At 42.7% G+C, this 13281-nt stretch overlaps 1 protein-coding gene across 1 annotated transcript; it reads left to right on the forward strand.

Annotated features, from left to right (window-relative positions):
- The first annotated feature begins 223 nt into the window (after nt 1-223).
- LOC128715370 (mothers against decapentaplegic homolog 3) lies at nt 224-11924 on the forward strand. The gene is made up of 8 exons (XM_053810254.1): nt 224-426; nt 9975-10068; nt 10138-10424; nt 10512-10792; nt 11052-11229; nt 11309-11514; nt 11579-11723; nt 11801-11924. Exons 1-8 carry the CDS (start codon nt 227-229, stop codon nt 11922-11924), a joined length of 1515 nt encoding a protein of 504 aa, XP_053666229.1. The 5' UTR covers nt 224-226.
- The last annotated feature ends 1357 nt before the right edge of the window (nt 11925-13281 follow it).

Raw genomic sequence — 13281 nt, forward strand, 5'->3', positions numbered from 1 at the left:
GTGCGGTGAGTTATAGAAGCTACATACCGAGAAAAGGTGACAAAAATCGATCGACCGTCTAGTGGGCCGTTGTGAATACGTTCGTGAATGGTTTCCTCTGTGCAAGTGTGATGGTTCCACCGGTTCCTTGAACCACCCCTTCGAATCTAGTTACCTATTCCGGTGCCCTTCTTTCAATACCCGGTGCTTCTTTTATTTGCACTCCAAGAGCAAATCAGTGAAAACGATGTTGCCCTTCACGCCACCGATCGTGAAGCGGTTGCTCGGCTGGCGGAAGGTTCCGGCAGACGATGCTGCCGAAGGAAAATGGGGCGAAAAGGCGGTCAAAAGTTTGGCCAAAAAGATGAAGAAAACGGGCGCCCTAGAGGAGCTGGAACGGGCCCTTACGATACAGAGCTGTCACACAAAATGTATACCGATACCAAGGTAAGCCTAATGGAGCAAGCTATATATCTTTACTGTCTAATCAGCGTCATTTTAAAAAATCCATCCTCGTAAGTCATCTAAATAATCAATTAGTATACATTTTTAGGCAATCCGTGACACCAGAAAAGTTTCGAATGCGTGTGTGCACATTCGCATCTGTGTGCGTATATGTGCGCGAGCGGCAAGGGAACCGAATACACACATTGTGAAAAGCATGTGCCGTAGCTAAAGATCAAGGACAAAGTTAACTGTCCTCACTCCGACACCCGAAAACATTGTTTTGGGAAGCGTGAGCATGCTAACAACATGACGTGTTAACACACGGAGGAAGCCGGTTTTTTGGCTCCGATGGGGTGGGGGTGAACAACAATGGTTTTGTTTTCGTTTCCGTACCACCAGTGGACATTTGTGCAATAGTGTGCACTCACGACGTGAAACCGAGCATTCGTTTACATCACTTGGAATGGGAGCATGCCCGAAACACGCATACGGTCTTCTGCAAATGCTAACAAATAACATAAGGCTTATGTATGAATTGATTATTGAACACTCCAACATGAGCACAAATCGTTGTTAAGATAAGTTGATGAAATTTGTGTCTCGTTTTTGGAGATACTCACAGGGCATGGGTTTCTCCCAAAACAATTGTTGAGAGAACCGTAATAGCTACGTCGTTGTGTTGAAAAAATGACGTCATTGATTGATGCTCCCTAGAAGCCGAATGATTAAAATACAAAACAAATATTTAATCGTACGATGATTTTTTTGTTGCACGCGCTGAAGTATGATTGTATCGTGCGCATCGTTGGTCTAGCCCTTTATCGTTCGATTTACACAGACCCGATAAGAGGCAGTTGGGTTGTTGTTTGATATGGCTACACATAGAAAACACGCGCGAACACAAACGCTGTTGCATTTATCAAGGTATCCTTTTAACACGTAGCTGACGTAGAATAGAACAGTGAGCACATTTGTTGTATCACTGTTAAATTTCAAAACCTCAGCTTTGTTGTCTTGTTTGCGGTCGGAGTCGGTTGTATTGCGTCATCTCTGCTGGTGTTGAGCTCTGTGTGAACAACTGTTTGTTGGAACAAGTTTTGAAAACCCAGCATACACTGTCACCGTTGATAATGGGTTTGGGATTGTGGGTCGATTATACATTGGAATTTGAACATCGGTTCATGTGTGCCCTGTAATATTGATATTGTTCCGAACCAAATTTGTACTGGCATCTTTATTTACAAGCTGCAGCAGCTGCAGTAGAATAGAAGAAGTACCCTGACAATTAGGACTTTTTTTAGTGAAAGTGTGGGCCAGCAGTCAATCTCTCAGAAGGACTGATTTTTTTGACGTAATATGACTCAGGCTCTGTTGCTGGATGCGACCGATCATTCTGATCTTCAACCGTTTATTCATCATTACACACAGCCTTGTCACCTGTGTTCCCGAGGCTCTTTGTTCCTGTCAACTAGCCGGACACGAAACAGTCCCAATGATTAAATTTTCGGATCTAGGCAGTCCTTAGCAGAAGAAACTAAATTAACTATTATTTGAACCGAATGCAGAAAACGTTCCGATTTCTCTCGATAACTACGAAAACCTTGTAAATATCTTGCAACTGTCCTCTAATTATAAAATTTGGAAAATTTACTAATGACCGGGCGTCTCCATGAAAAATGGATTTTTTTTCCTTCTAAAAACAGCAAATTTCAGTATACCTTCTTACTATCAATAAAATACATTGTGTATTCATCTTTGATTAAAATTTTCTCTTTCATTTTTGTATAGTTGAAAAATCTACTCTCTGTTTTTTCGTGATTAATTTCCATGCGACGCTCCTTGGCAACCATAGGCCCAGGGACAAGGTCAACAACACTCCCGTTGTGAGCGTGTGTTCGTGTCTATAGTTTGTCTGTCTGTCCTGTCTGTCCGTCCGTCCTGTCTGCCGGGTGGCTTTGTGCGAATAAATGTTTTTGTGAGTGGTGAACAGAAAAGGACAGACAGCACCAAAGCATCCAGGAACAACTGCCCGAGAGGCAACATACGGTGTGCGAGTATTGTGCGTATGCGCGCGCATCCCCATTTGCCTAAAATGCCCCTTTTACACGTATCCCTTATGGGAAATGGCCAAATGAACTCGGCGAGAAATGAACTCACCGAACTATTCGATTGTACAGTAGCTAGTGTGGGACCCTTTAAACGGTCGTTTTTAAGGTGACAAGCCACAACAGCAGGAAGGGTATAAGGGATGAGACGAGTTTTGAAGTGTAGAGCACGGTTTTTTTTGTTTCTGGTGGCGAGAACTCTACTCTGTGCTGTTACTGGTTCAACACATCGTAGCAGTCAGTGAAAGTCTCGCGTACGCAATTCGTCATAGTGCTCCGCTGTCTGTTTCATTCTTGCTCCATACTAATATACAATTTTTAAGCATAAAAGAATCCTCGGTAGTGTCAGGAATGTCAGGAGTGTCAGGCATGTCTTTCCAGAACTCTACTCATTAATATTATACAATTGTTTGATGATATTAAATTGCGTAGTTCACCGGGTAAAGTGTATTGTAAAAGCACTTGTACGCATTATAACCATTCGACTAAGCTTATAATTGTATCTTTTATGATATAAAGGAGATAAAAATAGAGCAACACAAAGATATAAAACTTCACGAGCGTTCCAAAACAAAAGGGGATCTAAGCAGACGTTGATTGGAGCGGTGAAGTGTCGGCACAACGCTGTCGCGACAGTCTGCTGTTGTTGTTGCTGTTGTTTACTGTGAGTAGTGTGACCCTTACCCTTGGTCTGCCGCAAACGTGGAAGTGTTAGTGAGAGGTGTACACAGTTCAGTTACCTCGCGTAGCTTCCTCAAAAAAAAAAAAAAACTCTCCAGTATCGACCCTGCTGTGCATCTTGTATTTTGTGTGACTATCCTCAGTTTTACAGAAGACTTGCAATGGTTGCTGTGTGCGTGTGTGCCATTAAATTTTGAAGATAATAAATCCGGAAGCGTCACCGTTGTCGCATCAGGTGCACCCTGTGTGCGAGGTGCATCTCGCGTGTGTTCGTGCAACTGTGGTGAGTGGCGAAATACACAGACGGGGAACCAGACGACGGCGTCGCCGATGTCTCAAAATTAGCATAGAAATCGGTTTTCGGTCCTGCCTGCTTATTTTTGTCGTTCCCTTTTTTTCTCTCCATCATCGTCATCATCATAATCGTGTCATGTGTGCAACGTTGTTCATCATTTTTGCTACGTTCTGTTTGCTGTTATTTTTATCCTCTTCATTCCCGGACTGTTCCGTAAGCCGTTTAATTTTATCTCTCTTTCTCTTTTTTTGTTTTTGCTTTCATGCAATGTAATTCCAAGATATTTGATCTACCTCACCAGAACAATCGTGATGCGTCTCCATTCATTGCAATTATCAATTTTAAATCTCACAAAAGATATCAAAACTGTTAATACTCTTCGAAATTTGGTACACACGTAACAGTGTTTGCTAAAAGAAATGCTGATGAATTTAGGATTTCTTCATTAATTCCGGCTTGCCAAAAACAACGCACTAAATCCGTCGCAATAGAGTGCAACACAAATTCCTTTAAGTTTATCAATTTTGTAGTAAAATATATTTCACAAACGTTGGATAATTATAGTGCCCGGTTGCTAATTACACTACCCACACTGTATGGCACGTTTGTCCATGTGTGTGTGGGGGAGGTTTTTTGGATGGAGAACAGAAAGAGGAAAAAAAAAAACATAAATATTTGGCAAACGTTTGCAGAATTCAAGGTTTTCCACGCAACCCGGCCCGCGGACCATTTTCCCCACCATATTTCTTTTCAACTTGTGCTGTACTGCCACACTCATACACATACCAATGCAACTGTTCTGCGCATAGAAGGCTTTTGTTTTCATTAGAGTGTGCTGTGATCAATTCTTTTTTCTTTCGCCCGCGGAAGTTTATTTCCACTTCTCTAGCTCTTCCGTTTTATTAGTGAATAGTAGGCCCATGTTTAAAAAGTATAGGTATGGTTTATTATTATATTACTCATTCATCTTAGGGTCCCGTTTTCCATCTAAGGGAAATAGAAATTTTATAGAAAATGGAGTGACCGTCAAACATGTTCATCTTTAAAAAAAGCTTTCCACTTATTTTCCATAAATTAAATTAAATTAAAATTAAACAGTTGGTGAAAATTGAAGGAAAGTATGTTTTATTTTTCACACCTAATTATTTGTTCCTCACTGTATTAGGTATGCAAAATGAATAATAGTATTATAATAAATGATGGCGGTTGCATAATAAATTATGTTCTGTTCGGCTAGGTTGAAGTGGTACATTGCTGCCTCTGGCGTATTGTTGTTCCTTCCGTCTATTATCGTTGTAAAAATGTATACAAACTCATCATTTTCTGTTGTTTCGCTTTTCATCACCTCAAAGCTTCGAAGCGGGTAAAAGTGTATACATGCGAACAGTTTTTTTTTCATTTCCTATTTTACCGGTTGCGTTTCGCGTTCCGTCACGGATGAATGAAAACAGTACCGAAGAAACAAAAACACAAAGGGTAGAAGCAAAATATCGCATAAAAAAGAGTAAAAGAAATATAGAAAGAGACTTTAAAGACGAGATCGAAAGAGAGAAGGAGCGTTCCTAGGGAACCTTCTCCACATATGTTTCCGTGTAAAGGAAAAGGAGCAAAAGAACACAGCCAAACAAACACGCCGCATAAAAATGGGAGCGCATATTATTTAAAGTGCACAAAAGTTCGTCATTTTTAGGGGATGAAGAGTGCACAGGTGATGATGATGGGTTTGCGAAAAAAGTAGGAGAAGAGGAAGGGGGGGAGGAATACATGTGCGCGTCAGTGTGTTGGTGCTCCATTTCAGTTGTCTACTTTCGCTGTTGCTGCGTTCATTTTTCTGTGCGTGTCTGAGCATGCATGCCCCTCGATGCGTAATGGTATGTTTTTCTTTTGTTTTCGCCTTCGCCTTCGATGTTGTGTGTGTTTTGTGTCGAAGCCTTTAAAAAGTATGTTTAACATTGCGCTTGCATTAAAATGTAAGCGCCAGTTCTTGACGGTTGGTGTGGAGAGGACATGGCAATAAAACCTACCCACGCTGTGGAAGTACGAGAGACATAGCATTAAAAAAAAATCTTTTATGGAAGAATTGAAGAATGTTGTGCGAATTGTATAAGTTTTATGTAGCAACAGTGGAATTGAATAATTCTATCATGTTGAAACATTTGTTGTTGTTTTTTCGTATATTTTATGCTGCTTTTCTTCGTTGCCTTTTGCCCACTCACACATATTTTGGCGCCCCCGGTACTTCCCACACTTCCGCATCCCGCTTTGCACGTCTAGACACGCCATCCTCCCCAATGTTTTGCCATCCATTGCATGCTGCTTATCCGAGCTGTGTGTATGCGTTTCGCTCTCTCGCTTTCTCTATCTATTTTTACTCTTTCACTATCCCTTTCTCTCTTTTTCGCTCTCTCATCTGGAGTTTTCTCGATGCGTGTGTTCTCTCTGTTTTGGGGTTGTTCTTCTCATTTCTTTGCGTGCAAAACGATGTAAGTGTGTGTGTTTGCTTGCTTACACTCTTGTCTTGCTTCTTCCGCCCCCACCAGAACAACCCTCCCTTGGGGAGGGCAATGAAGGCAAATTGTGAGCAACGATGATGATTTGAGATGCGCGCCCACGGAATCGCTCCAGTGTGTACCGGTGTGTGTGTGTGCCGGTGTATACATATATATTTAGGCGGCGAATGATGATGATGATGATGATGGGGTCTCAGTCCTCTCCTTTCTGGCTCGCATCAGGAGCAAGCTAACCGGCGCTCGGACAGTGTTGTGCTGAATGTTCCAACGGATAGAAGCGCCATCAAAGGTGCACCCTTCGCGCGCGTGTGTGTCCCGTGTTTGACCATTGCGGAGTAAAAGAAGGATAAGTGCTTGGAAAACATTACATACACACGGTGAAGTAAGTCCACCGACTCAACGCTTGGAGCTAACCATCACACTCAACATTTCGAAAATTTGTTGGATTTGCTTGCGTTCCCGGGCGTGTCTGCCCTTACTGCTGCTGCCCGCCACGGGGGATGATCATTTTGCACGTTTTTCGGTGCAAATTCTATGCGCTTCTTGTCGTCGCCGTCGTCGTGTCTGAGCGGTGGTTATAGCGGTCTCTCGCTTGCACACCCAACCAGACATAGCGCGTCCCGGTGGGTGAGCGGGACAGAAGGGTTTTGTGTGCGGTGCGATGTGTCGAAGAGAAGTGCTTAGGACGATGGGAGGGAAGTGCGTGTTGACTCTGCGCGAGTGTTTGTGTGCGGCTTGGCAATAAGGGGTGAAATATGCCTTTTGTGGTAGTGGATTGTGCAATAGTCATGCTGTCAGCGGCGGGTGACAACACCGCCAGAAGGCGGGCAAACGAATCAGTAATTAAAAACAAACAAAAGTGACATTTGAAAACATCCAAACTTCCCGAAGGGATGATATATCAAAGCAATCATCTTCAATGTCTTCAAGGTTGTTTTTTTTATTAACTTCGCAGTATGCCATGGAACTATGTTGGCATTTGATATTTCCTGTCGACTACAAAACGGTGCAAAAATCAATTTTTGATATGGCAACAGTTTATCAGCAATGATAAAATGTAATCGATATGATGAAGCATCAGCAAAGGAACAAGAAACTTGTGGTAAAACACGGGGAGCTGTAAATGACGGTTGCATGTGTGTGTATGTGCCATTTTTTAATGCAGTTCTGTGTTTATTTTGCTAATTGGCTACAGTGGTGTGTACACGGAACCATGTCACTGACCGAATGCTAGGGTTTGTTTGCGCCCGCTCTATGTACACAGGGTGGTGCATAACATAAAAAAAAAATGCATTTGGCACTTGTTCGATTCGATTATGGCATGAATGACACGGGTAAAAGGGAAGGTTATGTTGTACAGCACTGTGACACGGAATAAACCACCCCGATAGTGGCATTTTAATTTCGATTTCATTCTGTTTCCAATGTCTGCTCTGTGCGTGTGTGGGTGCAAAAGAAAGAGCCTGTATGTGTGTGAAATGGAATGGTTGAGGGGATGAAGATGTTGCATAGCTGAAGCGATGTGTGTTCATCCCTTGCTTGAATGTATCACTGCTGGAACCGGAAACGCTACCCGCCGTGTGCACCGTGGGGGAATGAAGTTGTTGGAAAACAGGAAATCGTCATAATGTGCCACTGAAGAGAGTTGGAATGGTTTGTTTTATCGCTCACGCTCGCGTGTGTGTTTGTATTGGTGGTAAAGCACTGCCATTTATTTGCCAGCAAACGTCTTCGTTCCGTGTGCTGAAACGGATGATCTCAGGGAGGAACTGTGGGATGTTGTGTGATCTTGGATAATCTTCAACCAGCGCGCGTCAAGCAGCAAGCAAACACACTGCACGGGATTGTGGAATTGGAATATATGGTAATGAAGGTGTTTTAGGTGCGGTTGGCAATTCACGGGGTGCAAATGACGCTGTGTGTGGCGCTTTGCGAACTCTGTTGAAGAGTGGAGTGCAAGAATAGCATGGTTAATGAAGATGTGCATCGCTTAACGCCCGTGCAAAGTCGCAAGCATATGAAGACGAACGAGAAGTTATTGGAAAACGGAGGAAAAAGTACATTTATTTTTAGAAACGATTATGTTAGACTTAAAATTCAACTAAAAAGATTTGTAAAATCATGAAAAGAAAAATAGGATTTTATAGGCTAATATGAACATAAAAGGAAAACATCGATTGCATAAACAAATGTGTAGAATTCAGGAACTCAAACGGCGATCGAAAAGGACAAAAAACCGTTTGTGAGTTGTGTTGTCCACCGACTTTCGAGATCGGTGGTTGCGAGAAGATCGCGTTTGAAGTTTTGAGCTTTAGCTTGAAGCGTTGGTTGGTACTGTTTCGCTAATTATTGCGTGGTATATTTATTGTGTCGTGTCGTGTCGTGAAAAAAAAGTCGTTCGAATATATTTTTTTTTGTTAAGCATTATTAATATGATTAAGAAGATGAATTAAGATTTGTTATTCAAAGTTTACCATTTTAAGCTGCTTTAGGTAACTATTTTCCAAAGCTGTTTCTTACTGGTGTTTCAGGTTATGTATACTGTCGACAAATCGCTAAATAATCAGCCAAACTTTAAACACTAATACATTGGTTGATTGTTTAGCGTACCATTGCGTTTGGGCTTTGGTTGTTACAAAAGCCTGTTTTGCCTCAAACTATGCGTTTATGTGTGGTACAGAGAAATGAAGTGAACCGTGCTAGGAGATAAATAAATCATACATAAACACTGCACAATCCAATTCCACAGTTACATCCACGCTAATGATTACAACTGGCTGCGAATCGAATCGAAATGGACACGAAAGGTTGTTAGTATATAGGGTAAAAGCGTGTAGCGTGTTTCCCTGTACGCTGTCCCATGCCTCGTTCGTTGAAAGTTTGCAATTCCATCAATCGATGAAGCGCGACACCTTCGTCAATGTACCGTTTCCTCCCTCTCGTCCTGGTGCCACACACTTGTGCGTGGGTTTAGGGCTTTTGCTGCGATCGTTATTCACTCCGCTGTTGTGACTCGCGAAACGGCTCCCACCGGGTCGTCTTGGCGCTTAAGAGGCAAGGTGGAACCCACGTTTGTCTGCGTTTAGATTGGCACAATTCATTAACGAAACCGGGGTTTTGCCCCACCATGGGTGTGGGTTTTTGCACAGGGTGCACGGAGCACAATCGAGAGAAAGATAAATTGAACGCAGACCTTCGCGCTTGTACGAGATCGCCACTTCTGGCGGGCAATTACATCAGCGGCACGGTGTTTTTAGTAGACGCCCGGGAGATGCACTACGGCAGTGCCTGTCTGGCTGTGTGTCTGCTGCCGTTTGCAGCAGTAATGAGTCAGCTTTGGCCAGAGTGGGCGCAAATGTTAAGAAAGTGGAAATATTTACCGTGGAGAAATTGCGCAGCGCGTTTCGTAGCTTCGGCAGTGTGGGTTAAAGGCAAGACTTGTTGGCTAAAATAATAAGCTTTTTGGATTTAGGCTGTGTCAAATAAAAATCATTTCCCGATCACGGCGAGCATTAAACAATTTAACAAAGTTTTCCTGTTAAGAATTCTGGTTGATTTGGTTTCATATTCCAATACTGTGGTCAGCTCTACGCTATGTTTTGTAAATTAAGTTATTACTCACCCTCCTTGGTTGCCATTTGCCTACTTCGGCACGAGTACGATCACGTCCTACTCTTGGGACATTGATTGCGTTGCTTTTTGTAATTGATGACTTAATCGTGTCGTTTACGGTTAGCGTTGTTTTATGGCCTTCAATTAGCTTATCTGTTGTCCGCTCGCAATTCCAGCAGTTTATTGACCAGTTCCAAATGACTTTCCGTAGCGGATACAGTTTTGGGAACAAAGATGTAAAAATTGTAGTAAATCATTCATCTTCCTTTTAAATTAATCATTGTTGTGAATTATCATGTTAACTTTGTTCGTTATTAACGATGTTATAATTTTATGTTGTTGCAGAAATGGTTCAGCGAATGGAGAAAATGGAGTTGCGCTAAAGAAAGGTATTCCTCACGTAATATACTGTCGACTGTGGCGCTGGCCTGATTTGAAGGTGAGATATCGATGGAAAGAGGCGTGAATTGTCACGGAATGTAAACTATTAAATGCTACTATTTTACAGAGTCAGATCGAGTTGAAAGCACTGGACGTATGCGAGTACGCATATCATCTAAAGAAAGACGAGGTGTGCATTAATCCATATCACTACACTCGTATCGAATCGCACTCGCAACACTCGCAGCATCAGCACCAGCCGCAGCAACATCAGCAACAGCAGCAGGCCCAGCAACCGCTGACCATATTGGTTCCGAAGAACCTATCGAACCTTCAGGGAGAAAGCTCTGTTACCTACACATTGGATGATCTAAGTAATACCGTACCAGTCAACATACAGTACAATGCATTAAAGTACGTAACGGAAGATTCACCCCGATCAGACTGTGCCCATGATTGCGATGCACTAACGATCCTTCCATTTTATCATTTCATTGCTAGTGATAACTATGTAACCAGTCCTCAACCATCGCAAGTATCAGCCCGGCAGCTACACCAGCAACTGCAGCAGCAGCAACAGCACCAGCAGCAACTTCAACAGCGACAGCATCATCTTTCTTCACCGTGCTACATGGAGGCAACACTGGGCCAACAGATACCGACCAACACAACGATTATGGACTCGGTTAGCGTCAGTGTGGGCAACATACCGAACACCGAGACGCCACCGCCCGGTTACATGTCTGAGGACGGTGATCCGCTCGATCAGAATGACAATATGAGTGAGTCATTGTTGGTATCCGCGTTCTTTAGCGAATTATGTTTCTTCGCACGGCTGCTTAATGAATAAGTTTCACCTTGTGATAATTTATGAAAATTAAACCTACTCAATGCTTTACATCCTCACCGCGATAGTGGATGTGAAAAACTCCGGAGCGCTACATGGAATTATGTTTACATCTTTTGCATTTTTATTTGTTTGTCGTCACGAAAGAGTCTAATGTATTGTTTCCTTTTGCCACTACATTGCTACACATACAGCCGAATTGTCTCGCATGTCACCATCGGATATGGACACACAGCCCGTAATGTACCACGAACCGGCGTTCTGGTGCTCGATCAGCTACTACGAGCTAAACCTGCGCGTCGGCGAAACGTTTCACGCCTCCCAACCTTCCATCACGGTCGACGGGTTTACGGATCCTTCCAATTCGGAACGGTATGCAACACACGACGACATGCGATTGATAATGGCAACTCTGAACGATGGTTGGTTTTGTTTACCCGCGTTCTTTCAGATTTTGTCTTGGACTGTTGTCGAACGTGAACAGAAACGAGGTTGTGGAGCAAACGCGCCGTCACATTGGCAAGGGCGTGCGGCTGTACTACATCGGCGGGGAAGTGTTTGCTGAGTGTTTAAGCGATTCCAGCATCTTCGTACAGAGCCCGAACTGTAATCAACGGTACGGGTGGCATCCGGCAACGGTGTGCAAAATACCACCAGGTAAGCAGACAGACAGTTTATTAGCGTATGTTCATATTAAAGCTCTGTTCACTTTTGCTTGCAGGATGCAATTTAAAAATCTTCAACAATCAGGAATTTGCAACGCTACTGTCAGATTCCGTATCGGCGGGATTTGAAGCCGTCTATCAGCTGACCCGGATGTGTACAATCCGTATGTCATTCGTGAAGGGATGGGGCGCAGAATATCGGTAAGTGGATCGGCTTGCTACGTCAATGCACGTGGCTGTACCGCATTCAAAGCTAATATCTCCTACGATTATTGCAGTCGACAAACCGTTACCTCAACGCCGTGCTGGATAGAGCTGCATTTAAACGGTCCCCTGCAATGGCTCGACCGCGTCCTCACCCAGATGGGCTCACCACGTTTGCCATGTAGTTCTATGTCCTAAACCAACCACCCTCGCGTATTGTTTCCATGTGTCCACTAGCTGGTGGATCTGGTGCTTTAATGCGCTAAGGTGGAAACACATACGCCCAGAGCGTACGGAGTGGACCCGGCTAACTTTACTACCTCCACCGGACGTTGTTTTGCTCCTACACCTTCTCCTGCAGTACATGCGACACACCGATATTCTACACCCAGCAAGGTGTAACAAATTCTCCACAGGGTTTTTATTTTCAGTTGCTCATTTAGAAAGTTGTACGCGATAAGAATCGTATCTGCTTTGATTGATTGTGTGTTTTGTGAATCGTCGCAAATTCTTTATACTTTTCTTTTTTTTAAACAGTTTACAAATAGAAATTTCTCGTACGGAGATTTTCTTACTAGAGAAATTTTATACTACATGAGCACAATGAAGAGCTATGTTTTGCTATGTTCATGTAGAGAGTTTGTTTGAACTTTTCGGTACTAAATGTGTAGAGCTTAATAACCCCCGTCGATACGATGAAGGATGAGAAAGCTAAATGTTTTAAGCATATAATTTGTTCCTTATCTTGAGAAAAGCATCAGTCGCAACGACGAATCGCAGCGATGAAAGGTATCGCTTTAACCAAAACGTTACGATACATTGATCATGATCAAGATGTTAATGTTAAGTTTTTTTTTCTTACATTGATTTGTTTAATTACGTACATGCTTTTGGCCCTACTCCCTACATGGGCGTTACATTACTTACTAATGCTGCATGTCCTTTGACTTGAGTGGCGGTAGTGTTGATAACTTTTGAGAAAGTAAAAAAGTAGCATATGTAGTGCCAGGGAATCAGAAAACAACTACACTACACGAACATTTTGTTGTGCAACGGAATGGAAGGTACTATTAAGTGTGTGATCCTGTGTCATAGAAGAAAGGGAAAGAGAGAAAGCAAGAGAGGAAAAGGAAAATGTCGTGGCATCTTTGTATACGTGTGTTTGTGTGTATGTGTGAACGGAAATGAGCCGGAAGCGGGTTGTTTTACAACAAAAACTTCCTAAAAATTCCTTTTTCTTGATTGTTCTCTTGCGTAATGTTCGTTCGGGGGATACTTTTTTGGTTCACAAGCTGAATCGTAAATCGTGTGTAGAGTATGTAACAAAGAAACAAGCAATGTACAACAGAATGGCAGATTTATTTTTGACACTAGAAATGTGATGATTCAGGAGAGACAAGCAAATTTTGGGGTAAAAAGTTAAAACAATATTCAAAATATTCTACTGGATCTCTGGAAGAGAACATAAGGACGAAAGACTAAAATATTGCTGCAAATCGGCACGAACACGTGGATAATGCGTTACAAACATTATAAATGTACAGGAACAGACATA

This window comes from Anopheles marshallii, chromosome 3, assembly GCF_943734725.1.
Source record: "Anopheles marshallii chromosome 3, idAnoMarsDA_429_01, whole genome shotgun sequence".
In the NCBI taxonomy this organism is placed as follows: domain Eukaryota; kingdom Metazoa; phylum Arthropoda; class Insecta; order Diptera; family Culicidae; genus Anopheles; species Anopheles marshallii.

Excerpts from the sequence above, each read along its gene's own strand:
- LOC128715370 (XM_053810254.1), top strand. The coding sequence starts at position 227 with ATGTTGCCCTTCACGCCACCGATCGTGAAGCGGTTGCTCGGCTGGCGG. Across the intron at positions 427-9,974 it reads AAATGTATACCGATACCAAG|AAATGGTTCAGCGAATGGAG; the intron begins GTAAGCCTAATG and ends ATGTTGTTGCAG. Across the intron at positions 11,724-11,800 it reads GGATGGGGCGCAGAATATCG|TCGACAAACCGTTACCTCAA; the intron begins GTAAGTGGATCG and ends CGATTATTGCAG.